At 34.8% G+C, this 15,652-nt stretch overlaps 1 protein-coding gene across 1 annotated transcript in view; it reads left to right on the top strand.

The window, feature by feature from the left end:
* Positions 1-15,652, top strand: part of sorcs3b (sortilin related VPS10 domain containing receptor 3b) — a 40,035-nt gene that overhangs the window by 22,635 nt on the left and 1,748 nt on the right. Inside the window, exons 10-26 of the mRNA XM_054599712.1 lie at positions 841-987; positions 1,885-1,987; positions 2,350-2,426; positions 2,538-2,629; positions 3,449-3,556; positions 3,801-3,918; positions 4,114-4,247; positions 4,834-4,947; positions 5,489-5,660; positions 6,625-6,811; positions 7,119-7,252; positions 7,607-7,730; positions 8,043-8,155; positions 8,447-8,581; positions 9,089-9,188; positions 10,030-10,135; positions 10,254-10,414. Coding sequence (XP_054455687.1) covers positions 841-987; positions 1,885-1,987; positions 2,350-2,426; positions 2,538-2,629; positions 3,449-3,556; positions 3,801-3,918; positions 4,114-4,247; positions 4,834-4,947; positions 5,489-5,660; positions 6,625-6,811; positions 7,119-7,252; positions 7,607-7,730; positions 8,043-8,155; positions 8,447-8,581; positions 9,089-9,188; positions 10,030-10,135; positions 10,254-10,414 — 2,125 coding nt within the window. The remainder of the gene's footprint in view (positions 1-840; positions 988-1,884; positions 1,988-2,349; positions 2,427-2,537; positions 2,630-3,448; positions 3,557-3,800; positions 3,919-4,113; positions 4,248-4,833; positions 4,948-5,488; positions 5,661-6,624; positions 6,812-7,118; positions 7,253-7,606; positions 7,731-8,042; positions 8,156-8,446; positions 8,582-9,088; positions 9,189-10,029; positions 10,136-10,253; positions 10,415-15,652) is intronic.

Raw genomic sequence — 15,652 nt, 5'->3', positions numbered from 1 at the left:
CAACTACAAATTGTTTTCATAATTGATTTATCTGGCTATTATTTTCTCCATTAATTGATTAGTCATTTTGTCTCTTAAAATGTTGTATCACATTTCATTCAGAACGTAAGGGGACATATTGAAATTGCTTTTTTATCTGATCAACAGTATACAATCCAAACATATTCATTTTAAAGTTATATAAACAATCAGAGAAAAGCAGCAAATCGTCACATTTAAGAAGCTCAAACGCTGGTGGAAGTATATTTTCTCAAATACCGTACTTTAACCAAATTTTTAGGTAATTTACTTAAGCATTTCCATTTTATGCTGCTACACATCTACTCCATTACTTTCAGAGGTAATAAATGTCCACTTCATTTATTTCACAGTTATAGTTAATAGTTACTTTTCAGATTAAGATTTTACTTACAATACATCCGATAAGTCTGTAAAAAGATTGTACATTGTTACAGATTAAACTACACAGCAAAGTAGTTAAAATTAGCCCAACCATAACCAGCTGCAACATTTAAGTAATGCTTACATGTTAATGCATCAATAATAATAATACAACATAAAAAACAATCATAACAGTACCTTTCCGTGTAGAGAAGAGTACTTTTTACTTTTTGATACTTCATGACATTTAGCTGATAATACTTACACTGTAGTATTGCTTACTTTAGTAAAGGGTCTGAATACTTCCACCACTGCTCTCACAAGGAATTGATAATTATTCATAAATGTTCTGTTCATCAACTAACCCAGTAATCCTTTTAGCTCTAAAGTATCATATGATTGTTACATCCTGAAAGTATTTGAGATGATCATCAACATCATTGTTGTTTTCCTTTGTAGGTTGAGGGGATAAATGGCATGTATCTTGCCAACAAACTGCTGGACAGTCATGTCAAGACTTTCATCACATACAACAAGGGACAAACATGGGCCCTGTTGCCAGCTCCTGCCAATGATGTGGCTGGAAATAACCTTCACTGCATTCTGGTGAGCTTGAGCCTTTGGGCAGAAGTGAATTTATGCTCTTATTCATGCGAAATTTATCTTATGACATATATCATTCATCAAATGTTTCAACCTCATCAGCTGTGCTGTGGAAGTTCTTTGATTCAGAGCCACATTTGCACAGGGCGAGGCGCCAGCTTCAGCTTCAGCATGAGCCTCCTAAATGGCAGATGAGATGCTCGGCTGGAATATTCTTATTATCAGTGTAAAGCACAGAGTGTCATCGTGTATAGTGTCAGGGGTCCAGACTTTCCATTAACCTCTGTGATTTCAATTTACTACCTGTAGTCACATTGGACTAATGAATGTTAGATTACACTGAATTACATTATATGGCCGTGTTGTTATTCAGCAGGTATGCTATTCATCTAATCCAATCAGTATGTTCTTTAGAGTCTGTTTAAAATAATGTAAATTGTTCAGTTAATAGCAGGTAACGGTATTTCTCTTTGTAATATAGATGAACATTATGGTCCTGCCTGCTTTCTGACCTCCCTCCAACCTCTGCTGTTTGAAAAACTGTATTGATGTTTTTCAGTGTGCTTGAGTCTGAGAAATGAGTGAAAATGATTTGAATCAATTTTGCCAGTTTTATCAGTGCATCTTGGGAATTTTAATTACATGCCTTGTTTGCTTTAGAATGAAACAATTCAAATGCCCTCTGTGTCCTCTCAGCCATTTTCTGCCTTTTTTTCCAGGCAGAGAATATGAAAGGAACAAAGTTTCTTTGTTTTATAAATGGCATCTGAGAATGTTAGCACTTTTATCTCAACGGGAAGCATAATTTGAAGGCAAACCTAATTATAATTGCTTTTGTGAAGATCTGTCTGATACATATTGTCTCAACCTGTGCTCCATCGGAATCCGTTTTGTTGACAGCCATTTTGTTCGCTGCATCTTCATCTGGAGATGTCGGAGAATCCCTACACATCTGGACCCATTACCAGCAAAAAGTCTGTGCCAGGAATCATCGTGGCTGCAGGTAGAGTTACCTAAAGGAATTGCATTTGATTTATAGATTAAACTGTTCAGATTAAAGGTATCCCTACTTTCTCAGATCAATGCATTGTAACAGTGCAACCACAAAAACACACAAAATGAACCACACACAGTGTCCTCTTTCCGTCATTGAAATCAGATACTGAAACTTCAACTCCTAACTCTCATATTTTGGATGAGATGATTAGGGTGCAGTAAGTCATTGACGTGTCCTCCAGTGGAAAATGAGGGCATGCACAGATTCAAAAAATTACTTTTATCAGGTGATAGTGCATATAGGTGTGTTATGGAGTCTTTGCTATGTAAATACAGACTGAATGAAATTATTCATGTTTTTGTACTCAGGGAATATCGGAACAGAGCTGTCCTCCACTAACCTTGGGATGTTTATAACATCTGATGCAGGAAATAGCTGGAGACAGGTGGGTCTGCACACTGCATGCATTTAGCTTAAACAGATTATGTATACATATTTAAATAGTGCTGTCATAAGTGGATAAAACATTTTTTTTTTTCAATGTGCACAAATACAGATTTTTGATCAAGAGCACAACGTTTCATTTCTTGACAATGGAGGGGCTTTGCTGGCAGTCTTACATGCAACGGCGCCTATTCGACACTTATGGTAGGTGAAGCTACTATTCAACAATAGCTGACATCATAATTACTGTAGGTAGGAACCTTACGTGTTGGACTTATAGTGGGAAATGTCTGGGTGTAATATGAGTTTTCTCTCTGTTTTTGATGCAGCATATGATTACATTTAATGTTTTGAAATGCTGATGGGCCAAGTTTGCATGATTATTATATCGGCACTGCAGCTTCAGAACTGTCAGAATCATTTCCAACAAAAGAGAGTCTGTTACAGCTTTGTACTCTTGGTTAGATATGATGGTTTGAGTGCTTTTATGTAAATGTAGAGTGGAGCAGGATGGAAATATGGGACCGAAAATGCCCCATAAGTCCCTCATATTGTAGAAGCTTTGTAACACTATCTACTTTGATGTCCCTGCAAATTACAGCCCTGTCAAACATGATTAAGCTCTAGGAAAGGTGATTTGAAACCCCCCAAATCTATTTATAATGTTACAACCTGAGTCATATCTCTCTTTTCCATTGTTTTGTCACCTTCAAAATTTTCCCTGGGCCGAGGAACATTTGTTCTTTGTTCAGCTTGGTGTCGAGATAATTTTTCACATTGAAGAGAATTTGAGGTGCTCTATTTTTCAACTGTGGCGAAAGCTAAATCACCTCACATTTTGTTTTAAAATCATATTTCTTTGAACCTCGTTTTTCACTGCTTAACCTCTGTGCTTGTGATGTTTAATGTTATACGCATAGAGAAAACAATATATTAAGCCACTGCAGAGAGATAAACATGGATGGATAGACAGAAAGACCGATGTTCATGCGTTGACAGCTGTTATTTCTTTTTTTTTTGAAGGATCAGTCTAGACGAAGGAAAAAAATGGGACCGTCACAGTTTCTCCTTGGCCCCTCTGTATGTGGACGGAGTTTTAATGGAGCCAGAATCTGACAATCACATTATCACGTAAGCAGAGACAGACAAGTAACAGTCCGGCAGGAATAAAACAAATATTATCAGGCTTGAGGAATTTAATCTTCTGTGGATGTAAACAAAGAAAGGTCCACTTTATGCTCCTATCGTGTCTTTCAACATAAATTATTCTGATTTTGGTGCTTTTATATTAGTATACCATTATATCAGAAACCTGTATACCTGTATCACAAGATGGTTTTATCTGAAATCTGCATTTTGATGAATCATCTTCCAGTTTCTTTGGACACTTCAGTCATCGGTCAGAATGGCAGCTGATCAAGATCGACTACAAAGGCCTCTTTAACAGGAGATGCATGGATGGAGATTATCAAAGATGGCAACTGCACAACAAGGTTACAGGGATATTAAACATTATTGATTTATTGTCAGCTTAAACCGATGCATGTTTGTCCGTCGTCACTGTAAACATAGTACACTCGCTTAATGCATGAACACATTTTTTTTATTTCCATCTCTCTTTTCTTTCCAGAGTTTCTTCAATCTTCAATCTTGTGAAAAACTAAATAATATTTTTCTTTGTTGGATAGGGAGAGCTGTGTGTGATGGGTGAGAAGCAGATCTTTATGAAGCGCAGGCCAGGCAACCGTTGCATGCTGGCCCAGGACTATTCAAGGATCTATTCCTCAGAGCCATGCCTCTGCACAGCCTATGATTTTGAATGGTAATGACTTCATCCCTTAGCTTTCCCAACTGGGAATATACAGTAACTGAGACTTTTATCCCCAGTGATCTTTAACTTTTATTTTTTCATTACATGTTTACCAAACAGCTTCCTTTGGAACATGTAATTCAGTTGTAGTTAATTACGGCTGCTTGGAGACATTTGTGATAAAAACGAAACCGATTGTATCAGTTGCAAGAACTTAATATGCTTTAATATCCAGCTTACATTCCACATTTAATGGAAAAACAATATGAATGTATTCATCGAATCTAATTATAGTTTTGAAATTGTAGATGGGAGTTAGGAACTTTTCATTGTGCTACTGTAATTTGCATAATGTCAAGTAACTTATTGGAATTCAATTAATAATGAATCATTAAATTAATTTTAAATATCTTTTATCCATCCGTCTGAAATTCTGTTTGATTCTGCTTGTCTGACAATCATGTCTCTAGTTATGGTCTTAAAATATGCGATGAAGCGCCATCTGCAAAGCATTTGCCCCACTAAAAAAGCTTGTAGAAGCTAGATTGTTTGAGGAGCAGTGTTTATCATTTTATGAAGTGTCATGTTTTGTTGGCAGTGATTATGGGTGGGAACGCCAGGTGGACGGGAAATGCTCCCCTGCTTTTTGGTTTAATCCAAATGGTGCGACTAAAAGCTGCAGCACCAGCCAAAGCTTTCTTAACAGCACAGGGTAAGTGGCCCCCAGTGTTTAATCCATCACAAAACAGTAATATTCCACTAGAGCTTGTTTGTCACTTTGTATCGAACACAAACAGAAAATAATGGTTAACTCTCTCAATGGTTCAGAATAAAAGCCTCTGAGTAGAGCTGAAAAAGTAACCTAGACTGTGTCCCAATTCCATAATGAATAATGATGTTGAGCCGGTTTTGAGTTTGCAGCATGATCAGACTCAAAAAGTGACAAAATAGGCCAGGATGCATAGTACTTCAAATCTATGTGCTATCAATGGACACTTTTCTCCCACAGTGAATGCAGAATTGTCACTGAGGAGCTGCTGAGAATTTTAAACAATCAAAATAAATTCTGTATGGTGGTGAAAAAGTTTCTAAACATTTTGCTGTATTGAAGTTGTATTGAAATAGCATTCCGAAGTTTCAGTGTGATTGACTAAAGTACATAGATTTTTTTTAAGTTGTATACTGTGAAAATTAGTATGGTGTATATAAAAGTATGTAAAACGAAAGTTTGATAAAACACTTATGCTTCAAAGGTATCGAAAGGTTTTGTCCAATAACTGTAAGGAGGGAGGGAGGAACGTGTACTCGCCCAAGAGGCAGGCATGTCGTCCCAGACCCCCCCGAGGCCTACGGCTGTCCACCAGCCAGGGAGAGCTCAGTGCCACTGTTGGGAGCAACGTTACTTTCATGGTCTACCTGGATGATGTGAGTTGTATTACCTAAAATCACTGTTGTGTTATCACTAGCTGTAGTTCTGGCAATTGTTTTAAAGGGTCAGTTTATCTAAATGGCTTTGACCGGATGCTCTGTGAGCTTAATGCCAATACCAACAGGCTAATATGCTCAATAACAATAATAATAACTTAATATTTTCCAGGTGAAATGTTTACCACAATCACCATCCTAGTTTAGTGTGTTATCATGCTTACATGTGCTATTAAACACTTAACACAGCATACAGATGAGGCTGATTAATGCCATGTGTTTTCTGAGTGTCTGGTAATAGAAATATTGTTCAGTATTAGACAAATGAAAATGTTGACATGATGATGGTGCTAAATAAAAGATCAGAGTATAACAAGTTATTAGGGGGGCATTGAAGTGTGAATGAAAGGATATTGCAATCAATCCATTTTTATTTTTTTTGAGATATCTTACTCAAAACTCCAATTGTTGAGTCTTTAAATGTATCCATTTTTAAATATTTTAAGTCAAATTAAGCCCAATTGACCTTTCATATTAGTCTGGCAGAAATACAGATATCTCAAAGTATGGTGAAATAAAACCAAAGCTATCTGCATAGCTACATGCTAAAAGGGGATAGTGAAATAGTACTTTTTAGCTAAAAAGGTTTAATAATTGAACTATATGTATTTTTCTGGATGAATTTATCAGCTGGCAAGATGGCACCAGATAATAAACAAATCCTTGGGACACTTTCATGACCTCTGTTGCACTCTTTTTACTTTTCCTCTTCTTTTCTCAGTTGAATTTCTGTCTCCTTACATTCATATCCACCTGAAAAGTGTTTGTGACGCAGCTTATAGGACATCTCTCAACCCAAGCACTTTAGAAGCGGACTGTGCTTATTTCACTTGTATGGGATCTTGTTGAAGTATCCTGACCTGAGCTGTAGTGACAGATGCCATGTGTCACCGCCTATCTACAGGGAGACTCGTTGAGGACCAGCATCCAGCTAGACTTCGGGGACGGCATTAAGATCACATACTCTAACCTGAGCAGGACCGATGATGGCATCAACCATGTCTACAGAACGACTGGGATTTATAGAGTGACAGTTTCTGCTGAAAACAACCAGGGATCTGACAGCAACACCCTGTTTTTACACATCACCAGTATGTGAACACGAAACATCATTACTCATTCCTGAGGCAGTGCATATAGCATGAAACTCTTACCTTTCATGGATGGTCATGTTCCCACTCTGCTGAATTTCATTTTAGTCAGGGCTGTAATACTTGTTTGCGTTTTTAGCCTTGGAAAATGGAAATACACACACCTGGAGCTAAATGAACATCAGCTGTGACTGCAATAAAACTCCATGTTTGATGAATCTATGTGTGTTTTACCAGTGCCTGTATTTCATTTGTTTGCACACGTGTGTAATACGTGTATGTGGCGGTGTATTTGTTGCTCCTGCAGGTCCAGTGGAGCGTGTATATCTCTCTGCTCCTATTGTAGCCATCAGGGGGAAGGAGGTTAATCTGACTGCGGTGGTATGGCCAAGTCACACCAGAACATTGACCTTCTTCTGGTGGTTTGACAACAGCTCCGAGGTGAGAAGCTTTTCTACTCTCACTCCAACTATTGTTCCAGTTCCACTTTTTGCTCAGTTTACTGCAGTCTTCTCCATCTTCTCTTGAGGCCCTTGTCATGTTGTTTACAAAGTGTAAATCTAAAAAGCCTTCACAAAAATCATGTTAAATATGACTGCACGTGACTTCACTGTGTCTTTCTGGAGAATCCAGCTAGGATGGCTGGTCATATTTATTAATCATGTTGATTGTGTTCACTGCAGCGTTGCCTCATTATACAGTATGTCAAGGGCTGCATGTACGTAGTATTCTATATTCGGCTGAGAAGAGGCAGGGTTTTCTTTGAAATTCTGTGTTCTTCCTTTTGAATTACAGCCCATTATAACCTTGGAGGGAAGCATTTCATACACATTTCAGAGAGAAGGAAAAAACAAGGTCACGGTCCAGGTTTCTTCTGGAAGCACCATAATGCAGGATTCAAAAGTTATAACTGTTAAAGGTGAGTGTGGGAGACGGCCTTCAAAGTGCTTTAATTGGTGTGATGCACGTTACATGAATATGCAATATGCTTTCTCTGGGAAAGTATGATGCCTCTCGGTCGAGGCTGCAAGCAACCTCACGTTGTTGTCAACTTGGACTTATCTAATGAATAATATGTCATGGAGGGCGAACACGAAATCTTGAGGAGCAATTAACTTCAAGGCGTATGTTGCCAAATGAGAAAAGACAAAACTGCACATCAGATTAATCAAAAACGAAACAAGAAGTAACATTCATATCCTAACAGACATCAATTTGCCGTTCTTTCCAGAATTCTTCAGGTCGCTACTGTTGTCATTTTCGCTAGCTCTTGATGAGCACAATCCTGACATCCCGGAGTGGAGGGACGACATAGGCCGCGTGGTGCGGACAGCTCTGTCACAGGTACATGGAAAACATGTTGCTCAGAGGTCTTTCCTGGAGTCGACATCGGCCACCAGCGGCCTTCACAGTCATTACTATTTTATACCCGTGTGCAGTATTGATAAGGCAGTCACAATTTTTTATGGTCCATGTGTTTAATTTCGCCTTTTTTATTTTACTTTTGAGAACACTAACCAAACACTGTTATTTATTGTAAATTTGATTTCCAGCTGATTTTGACATAATTGTCCAAAGTTTAGAAGTAACAGTCCAAACTTTATACCTGCCTGTTGAGTTGTCTTCTCGTTGCAGGTTTCCGGGGTCCCTCAAGATCAGCTTCTGGTGTCTTTGTATCCTGGACTTCCATCTACAGCAGAGCTCTTTATCCTGCCTGATGAGCATACATCAAGTGAGCACAAGCGAGGGAGTGAGGAGGCTCTAGAGAGGGTAAGAACCATGATTTGTAGAAATATTAATTTTGTTATCATGGGAATTTTTACATACAATATGAACGATAGTAATGCTTTTAACAAATCAAATAATTGTATCTGGTTTATTTATTGTGTATACAACATGTAATTTAAGGGGGTGTTAAATGCTGTAACATGTGAAATAGTCTAATTTTGGGGTGTTTGTAGGGGAATTATTGAACTATTGAGGAAGCCAGGCATGCTGTTTCCCCCTGCTCACAGTCATTATGCTATGTTAAGCTAATAGCATCACGGCTAAAGCTCCATACTCAACATACATATACATACGTCATAACTATGTTAATGTTCTTATACAACTCTCATATTTGTTGAACATTTTTTTAAGGAAGTGCTACTTATGATTCACCATTGCATAATATGATGAGGGCATGAAGATATTTTATTTTACAGAGATTTTATTTTTATTTATTGTAGCATAATATAACATTCTCTGTTTTTGTGTCTTACATTATGCCTAAAACAGATATCCGATATTTTTGTCACTGCCCTGAACCAAGGCCTGATCCAGTTTGAGCTGAAAACGGATATTCACATTGTTGTGTACCTGACTCAGCAAACTTCAGGTTAGTTTGTTTGTAACCCGCCCATTATTCCTGCACACTTGGACCAATTGTTGCATCCAAAAATATTTTGCAGGAACATCAAAAATAAGATCTTAGTCTTACTTTATGCCAATTTAGAACAGTATGTCTACAGTGTGTTAGGGCTGTTTACAGTTTTAAAAAAGGTAAGCCACCTGTTTTTTTTTTATGAATTGAGATTGAGTTCTACTCAAACACTAAAGACAAAGACAAGCATAAATCCAAAGTGAGATCATATGATACTGTATATCAAAGGATTTAAATATATTTCACAGTACAGTTTTGCACTTGAGGCTGTGAGACAGTAGTTCTCTTTTGAAATCAGCTAATCAATCACATGATTGACAAAGAGGGCATTTGGTATGCAATGAGGAAATCGACAGGGTCACCGTATCATTAGCATATCGCAAAAACGTGTCGATCAACCCTGCTTGGCTTTACCCTTTTCATCCACCAACTGATCTGTCTTCATTTGTGTCTGCATACAAAGGTCTGGGTTGCCTTTAAAATGATCCAGAAAGGTCATAGACTTCATAGGCTTCTCTCTGAAGGAGAGAAAGATCGGAGGCAAGGGAGAATACTTTGAATATTGCATCTCAGCATTTAAAAAGCCATGACTATGCATAAGCTACCTGCATTGTGGACCTCAGGGAGGGGCTGTAGACCTAAAGATTCCTTTTAATACCCTGAGGGGATAACATGCATATAGCAGCTCTTCAAACTGTACCTGCAATTGTAACATGACATGAGGTGATGAAAGGGAAAAGGAAAGCATTTGTCTTTTTTCCAAATGTTGCACTCATTTGACTCGTTTGACTTTCAGCACCACTTGTGGATTCTAACTCCATCCATAGTGGGTCAGCCATGCTGATGCTGCTCACCGTGGTCTTTGTTGGTTTAGCAGCATTCTTCATCTACAAGTTCAAAAGGTGTGTTCACTTGTATAAGAAAGATAATTGTATTGAATTCTCTTTTAAATCACAAATGGTTTATCTTTGTGGTTCATGAAGACCTTACACAGCTGCTCTGCTTATTGTTTTTCATCAGGAAAATCCCTTGGATCCATGTTCAAACTGAGGACAGTCATGAGAAGGAACCGGAGGTGATCAGTACAGTCGGTCAGAATGACAACATGTCAAAGGTCAAGCTCAGTGAGTTTCCCTCTCCGAAAAAACTCATGGAAAAGGAGCTGGAGGCCAGGAGCAGAGGTGAGTTAGCTACACATTAACTAGCTGCCACCGTTGACAATGATTATGTGTTGTACAAGATACACCGTATTTTAAGCAGTGGTGGAAGAAGGATTAACATATTTTTTTTGTAAAATGAGCAATACTACATTTTTAAATCTCTGTTGCGCATGTAAAATGTAAAACTCCTGCATTCAAAATCTTGTAGTTTAAGTACAAAGTTGTCACTATGGTGCCAAGATGGACTGTTGTTGTTACATTATTATAGTAGCAGTAACATGTTAAAAGGATCTCAATGTTGTACCCATACAGAGTTACTACCAACTGCAAGTAGCAAATAAATGTAGTGGATTAACAAGTACAGTGGTATAGAATTAAAATACTCTAGTAAAGTATAAGTGAATGACATTTGTACTTGACTAATTTAACTTAGTTATTTTGCATAAATATACAAGTAGTATTTTAGGATGTAGAAAACTACAGTATTTGACAGGTGTGATGAATCTTTATTGCTAAAACTAAATTAAATGCAGAATATTCATATCTATATATTTTTTATAGATTAGTTATTTGAAGCATTCCATACAATGAGATTTTTTGTAACTTCCTTTAGTATACCATTGTTATGGCGTAATAATACAATTACCTTTTTATAACATTTTATGGTATACTCTCAAATAACATTTTATTGAAAATGTTGGGACATACTGTACTCTCGCCTTTTTTATGACATACTGTACAATCACCATTCTTTTTATTTTTTATGACATTTAATGACATACCATACTATGACATTTTTTATGATAGTTTTTGAAATACTAAACTATGACATTGTTAATTTTTATGATATATTTTAATATGACACTTTTAGGATATTATAAAATGACTCTTTTATGAAATTTTAATGGCACAATATACTTTGAATATTTTTGACGACATGCAATATGACTATATATAACTTTTCTAGAGATTTTTAGAACAGACAACACTTTACTACTACTACACCAAAACCTTTTTATGACATACTATACCATGACATTTTTTATGGCTCTTTCATTTTTTATGATTTTCTTTTACATACTGTACTATGACACGTGATATGTTTAATACATACTATATAGTGACGACTTCTAATGTGACATTTTTATGGCATACCATACTAAGACATATTTACGACATATATTTGTCTATCTTTTATAAAAAAAATTATGACATACTATACTATATAATTCTAAAGATTTTTTTGACAACTAAACAGTTTGTAGTACATAAATATGACATGCTGTACAATCACATTTTTAATGATTTTTGTTGGAAGCTCCTGGGACAGAGGATGTCTAATGTTGTACAGATTTAATGGCCTCTAAGGCAAAGTTTTGATTTTGGGCTATACACAATAAATTGAACTTGAATTGAATTGAAATGAATGATATTTTTATGATATACTATACTGTGACTTTTTATGACTTTTATTGAGAAACTATACTGTGACACTTCATATATATTATATTGATATTCTGTGGTATGACGTTTTTATGGGATATTTTTATAACTTACTACACTGTTACATTTTTACGACATTTAAATGACTGCCTATATTATAACAGTTTTAGGACATCAATACTATGACTTACTTTGCCATGACATTAAGTGACAATTTCATGACATTTTTATGACCTTTTTATGACATGCTATGCTATACTTATTCAAAATGCTCTACTTCTTTCAACATGCCATGCTATGACTTGTCAACATAGTATACATTGACTTTTTTTATGACTTTTTAAGACAAACTATTATTATATAAATACTATTTTTAAGACCTTTTTTGACATACTGTACTATGACTTTTGTATGACTATTATCTTGCGAAAATATGACTGTTTTATTGTTTTTTTCAAAGTATACTTTGACTTTTTTTAAACATGCTATACAATGACTTTTTTTACTTGCTTTTTTCAATTTATATTTTTCAATTTTTTGACATGACTAAGACTTTTTTTTACAAACTTTACTATGACTATTTAAAAAATGTTTTTACATAGTATGCTATGACTTTTTGAATCATACTATACCATGACTCTTTTCGACATACAATAATATGACTTTTTAATTACTTTTTTTGACATACTCCACTAAAACTGCTAAATAAAATCTATGTTTTTTTTACTTTTTACAACATGTTATACTATGTATGTTTTTTAGACTTCCTATATAATTATTTTATGATTGCTTTTTTCAATATATTATACTTTGACTTTTTTGACATACTATACTATAACTTTTTTATCACTTTTTTAACAAACTATGCTATGATTTTCTTTGACATACCTATGCTATGGCTTTTTTTAAATTATTTTAACATTCTATTTTTTGACTATTTTATTGCTTTTTTTCAACATATTATACTATGACTTTTTATTACTTTTTTGGCATACTTTACTATGACTTTTTATTTTGCTTTACAATGACTGTTTTATTGCTTTTTCAACATATACTTTGACTTTTGTCGACATGCTGTACTATGATATTTTATATTGCATTTTTACATTTGAAATTTTTTGCTTTTTTCTATGACTTTTATTTACAAATTTTACAATGACTTTTTAATTACTTTTTTGACATACCGGTACTATGCTATGACTTTTCTCAACATACTATACCATACCTCTTTTCAACATACTATAATATGACTTTTTAATTACTTTTTTCGGTATGCTATGTTTTTTTTACATACTATACATCAACTTTTTTGCCATACTACAGTATACTATGACTTGTTATGACTTTTTACGACATAATATACTATGACTTTTAATAGACTTGCTTTTTTCAATATATTATACTTTGACTATTTTTGACATTCTTTACTATAACCTTTTTATGACTTTTTTTACATACTATGCTATTATTGTTTTCGATATACCTATGCTAGGATTTTTTAAAAACTTTTGTCAACATTCTACATTTTGACTTTTTTAATACTTTTTTAAATACTTTTTTTTATCTTGCTAAACCATGACTTTTTTATTGCTTTTTTTTAACATATACTTTGACTTTTTTTGACAGGCTGTACTATGACTTTTTGGAACATATTATACTATTATGTTTTATAGACATCCTATTTTTTTATTTAATTATTACTTTTTTCAACATACTATATTTTTACTTTTTTTTATACTTTTTTTCAACATAAACTTTGACATTTTTCGACATACACATGTCATAGAAATACTTTACTATGACTTTTTTATTGTTTTTTCAATATATACTTTTGACTTTTTTTGACATGCTATACTATTTTTTCTGACATATTATACCATGACGTTTTATGGACTTCCTATATTTTTATTTAATTATTGCTTTTTTCAATAAATTATACTATTACTTTTTTATGACTTTTTTGGCATACTATACCATGACTTTTTTCAACATACTTTACTATGACTTTTTTATCTTGCTATACCATGACTTTTTCATTGCTTTTTACGACATGCTGTACTATGAGTTTTTTGACCTAGTACTATGAGTTTTTTTTACTTGCTACTGTTAATTCATTTTTTTATTTTTTCAATCTATTATTTTTTACTTTTTTTGACATACAAACTTTGATATGACTTTTTAATATTTTTTAATAACTTTTTTCGGTACGCTATGTTATGATGTCTTTGGATTTACTATACTATGACTTTTTTATGACTTTTTTGAACATACTATACATGGACTTTTATGACATACTACACTATGACTTTTTATGACTTTTTTCAACATGCCATATTATGACTTTCTGATCAACTTGTTCAATATATTATGTTTTGACTGTTTTTGACGCATTATACTATGACCATTATACTATGACTTTTTTCGGTACTGTTTTTAACATACTTTAAATCGACTTTTTCGATATATTTTTTTTTTGGGGGGGGTTACCAATGATAGTATTATAAATGAGCTGATACCAGTAGATTAATGTGCTGGTATGGAGTGATGGCCAGTTGACTAGAGAGTACAGGCTACAGTGATGAGTGTTGAAAGGGGAACCGGTGACGAAGAGGATGACGGTATGGTAGATGACCTTTAGTTTGCTGAGAAGATTTTCGAGGCGAATCTATAGATTACATCACGATAACCACAGCAAACAACATCCTCTGTCCTTGGACCCTCGAATTTGGAAAAAAAAATCCCTAAATTTACAACATAATAGAATACATCATATTCCATCCAATAATAGCAGAACAATATTAGAAAAACATGACCACTAATAATAAAAGCAGCATTGGATATAAAAGAATAACAATGATAAGGCAGGTCCACGGCAGCAGGTACGACCAGGTCCAGGCACATCCACGATCCATGAAAACCTGTTTGGCGAGAAAGCACAGACTCCAGGGATGAACAAAAGTTAGTAATGTGCATTAATGGGAAATGAATACATACAGAAGGAAAATAAAAGGAGGAGAGACAGGAGCTCAGTGTATCCTAGGAAGTCCCCAAGCAGTCTTGGTCTATAGCAGCATATCTAGGGGCTGGTTCAAGGTAAGCGTGAGCCAGCCCTAACTATAAGCGTCATCAAAGCATACGCATTAGCATATGCATAATCTGATATGACTTTAATGACTATATGATAATTTACTTTTTTATAACATACTATCCTTTGGCATTTTTCTATATTTTCATAACATAATATACCATTACATTTTCGTGATATTTCACTGACAAACTAATCTTTCACATTTTTGATTACATTTTAATGAAATACTATACTTTGACTTTTTTAATTTCATGTACTATATTATTACTTTTTAATGAAATTTGATTGGAATACTAAATGCTCAGACACACTAACACAGGATTTAAAGGATGAGTGTCACTGTAAGAGACTGATACTGATTAACATTTAATTGCCCTAAAAACACATCCCCGGGCAACTGTATTTTGGTGTTGACACAAAGTACATGGTTTAGTTTTATTTAAATAACTGTAAATTAATGTGCAGCACAGATCTATGATACTGGGACCTCTTTAGCAATGCAATTGAACGCCACAGGCAACTGCAGCACAGTTACCAGATATCACGGTGACAGGTTAACATTTTGATTGCTATGGCTGACATCCACAGTGATGTCTTTTAGATGTGAACCACTCAGTCCCTGCAAACACTGGATTATTTGACAAAAGTAGCATTGCGGTACTCCTGACAAAGACATGTGGGCTGCAGGCTGTTTTTCTGGTCGCTCAGCACAATGGATATTCTTCATT

The sequence above is a fragment of the Anoplopoma fimbria genome, chromosome 6 (assembly GCF_027596085.1).
Source record: "Anoplopoma fimbria isolate UVic2021 breed Golden Eagle Sablefish chromosome 6, Afim_UVic_2022, whole genome shotgun sequence".
NCBI lineage: Eukaryota > Metazoa > Chordata > Actinopteri > Perciformes > Anoplopomatidae > Anoplopoma > Anoplopoma fimbria.
Note: the sequence above shows the minus strand (reverse complement) of the source record. Positions and strands in the feature narration are given on the sequence as shown.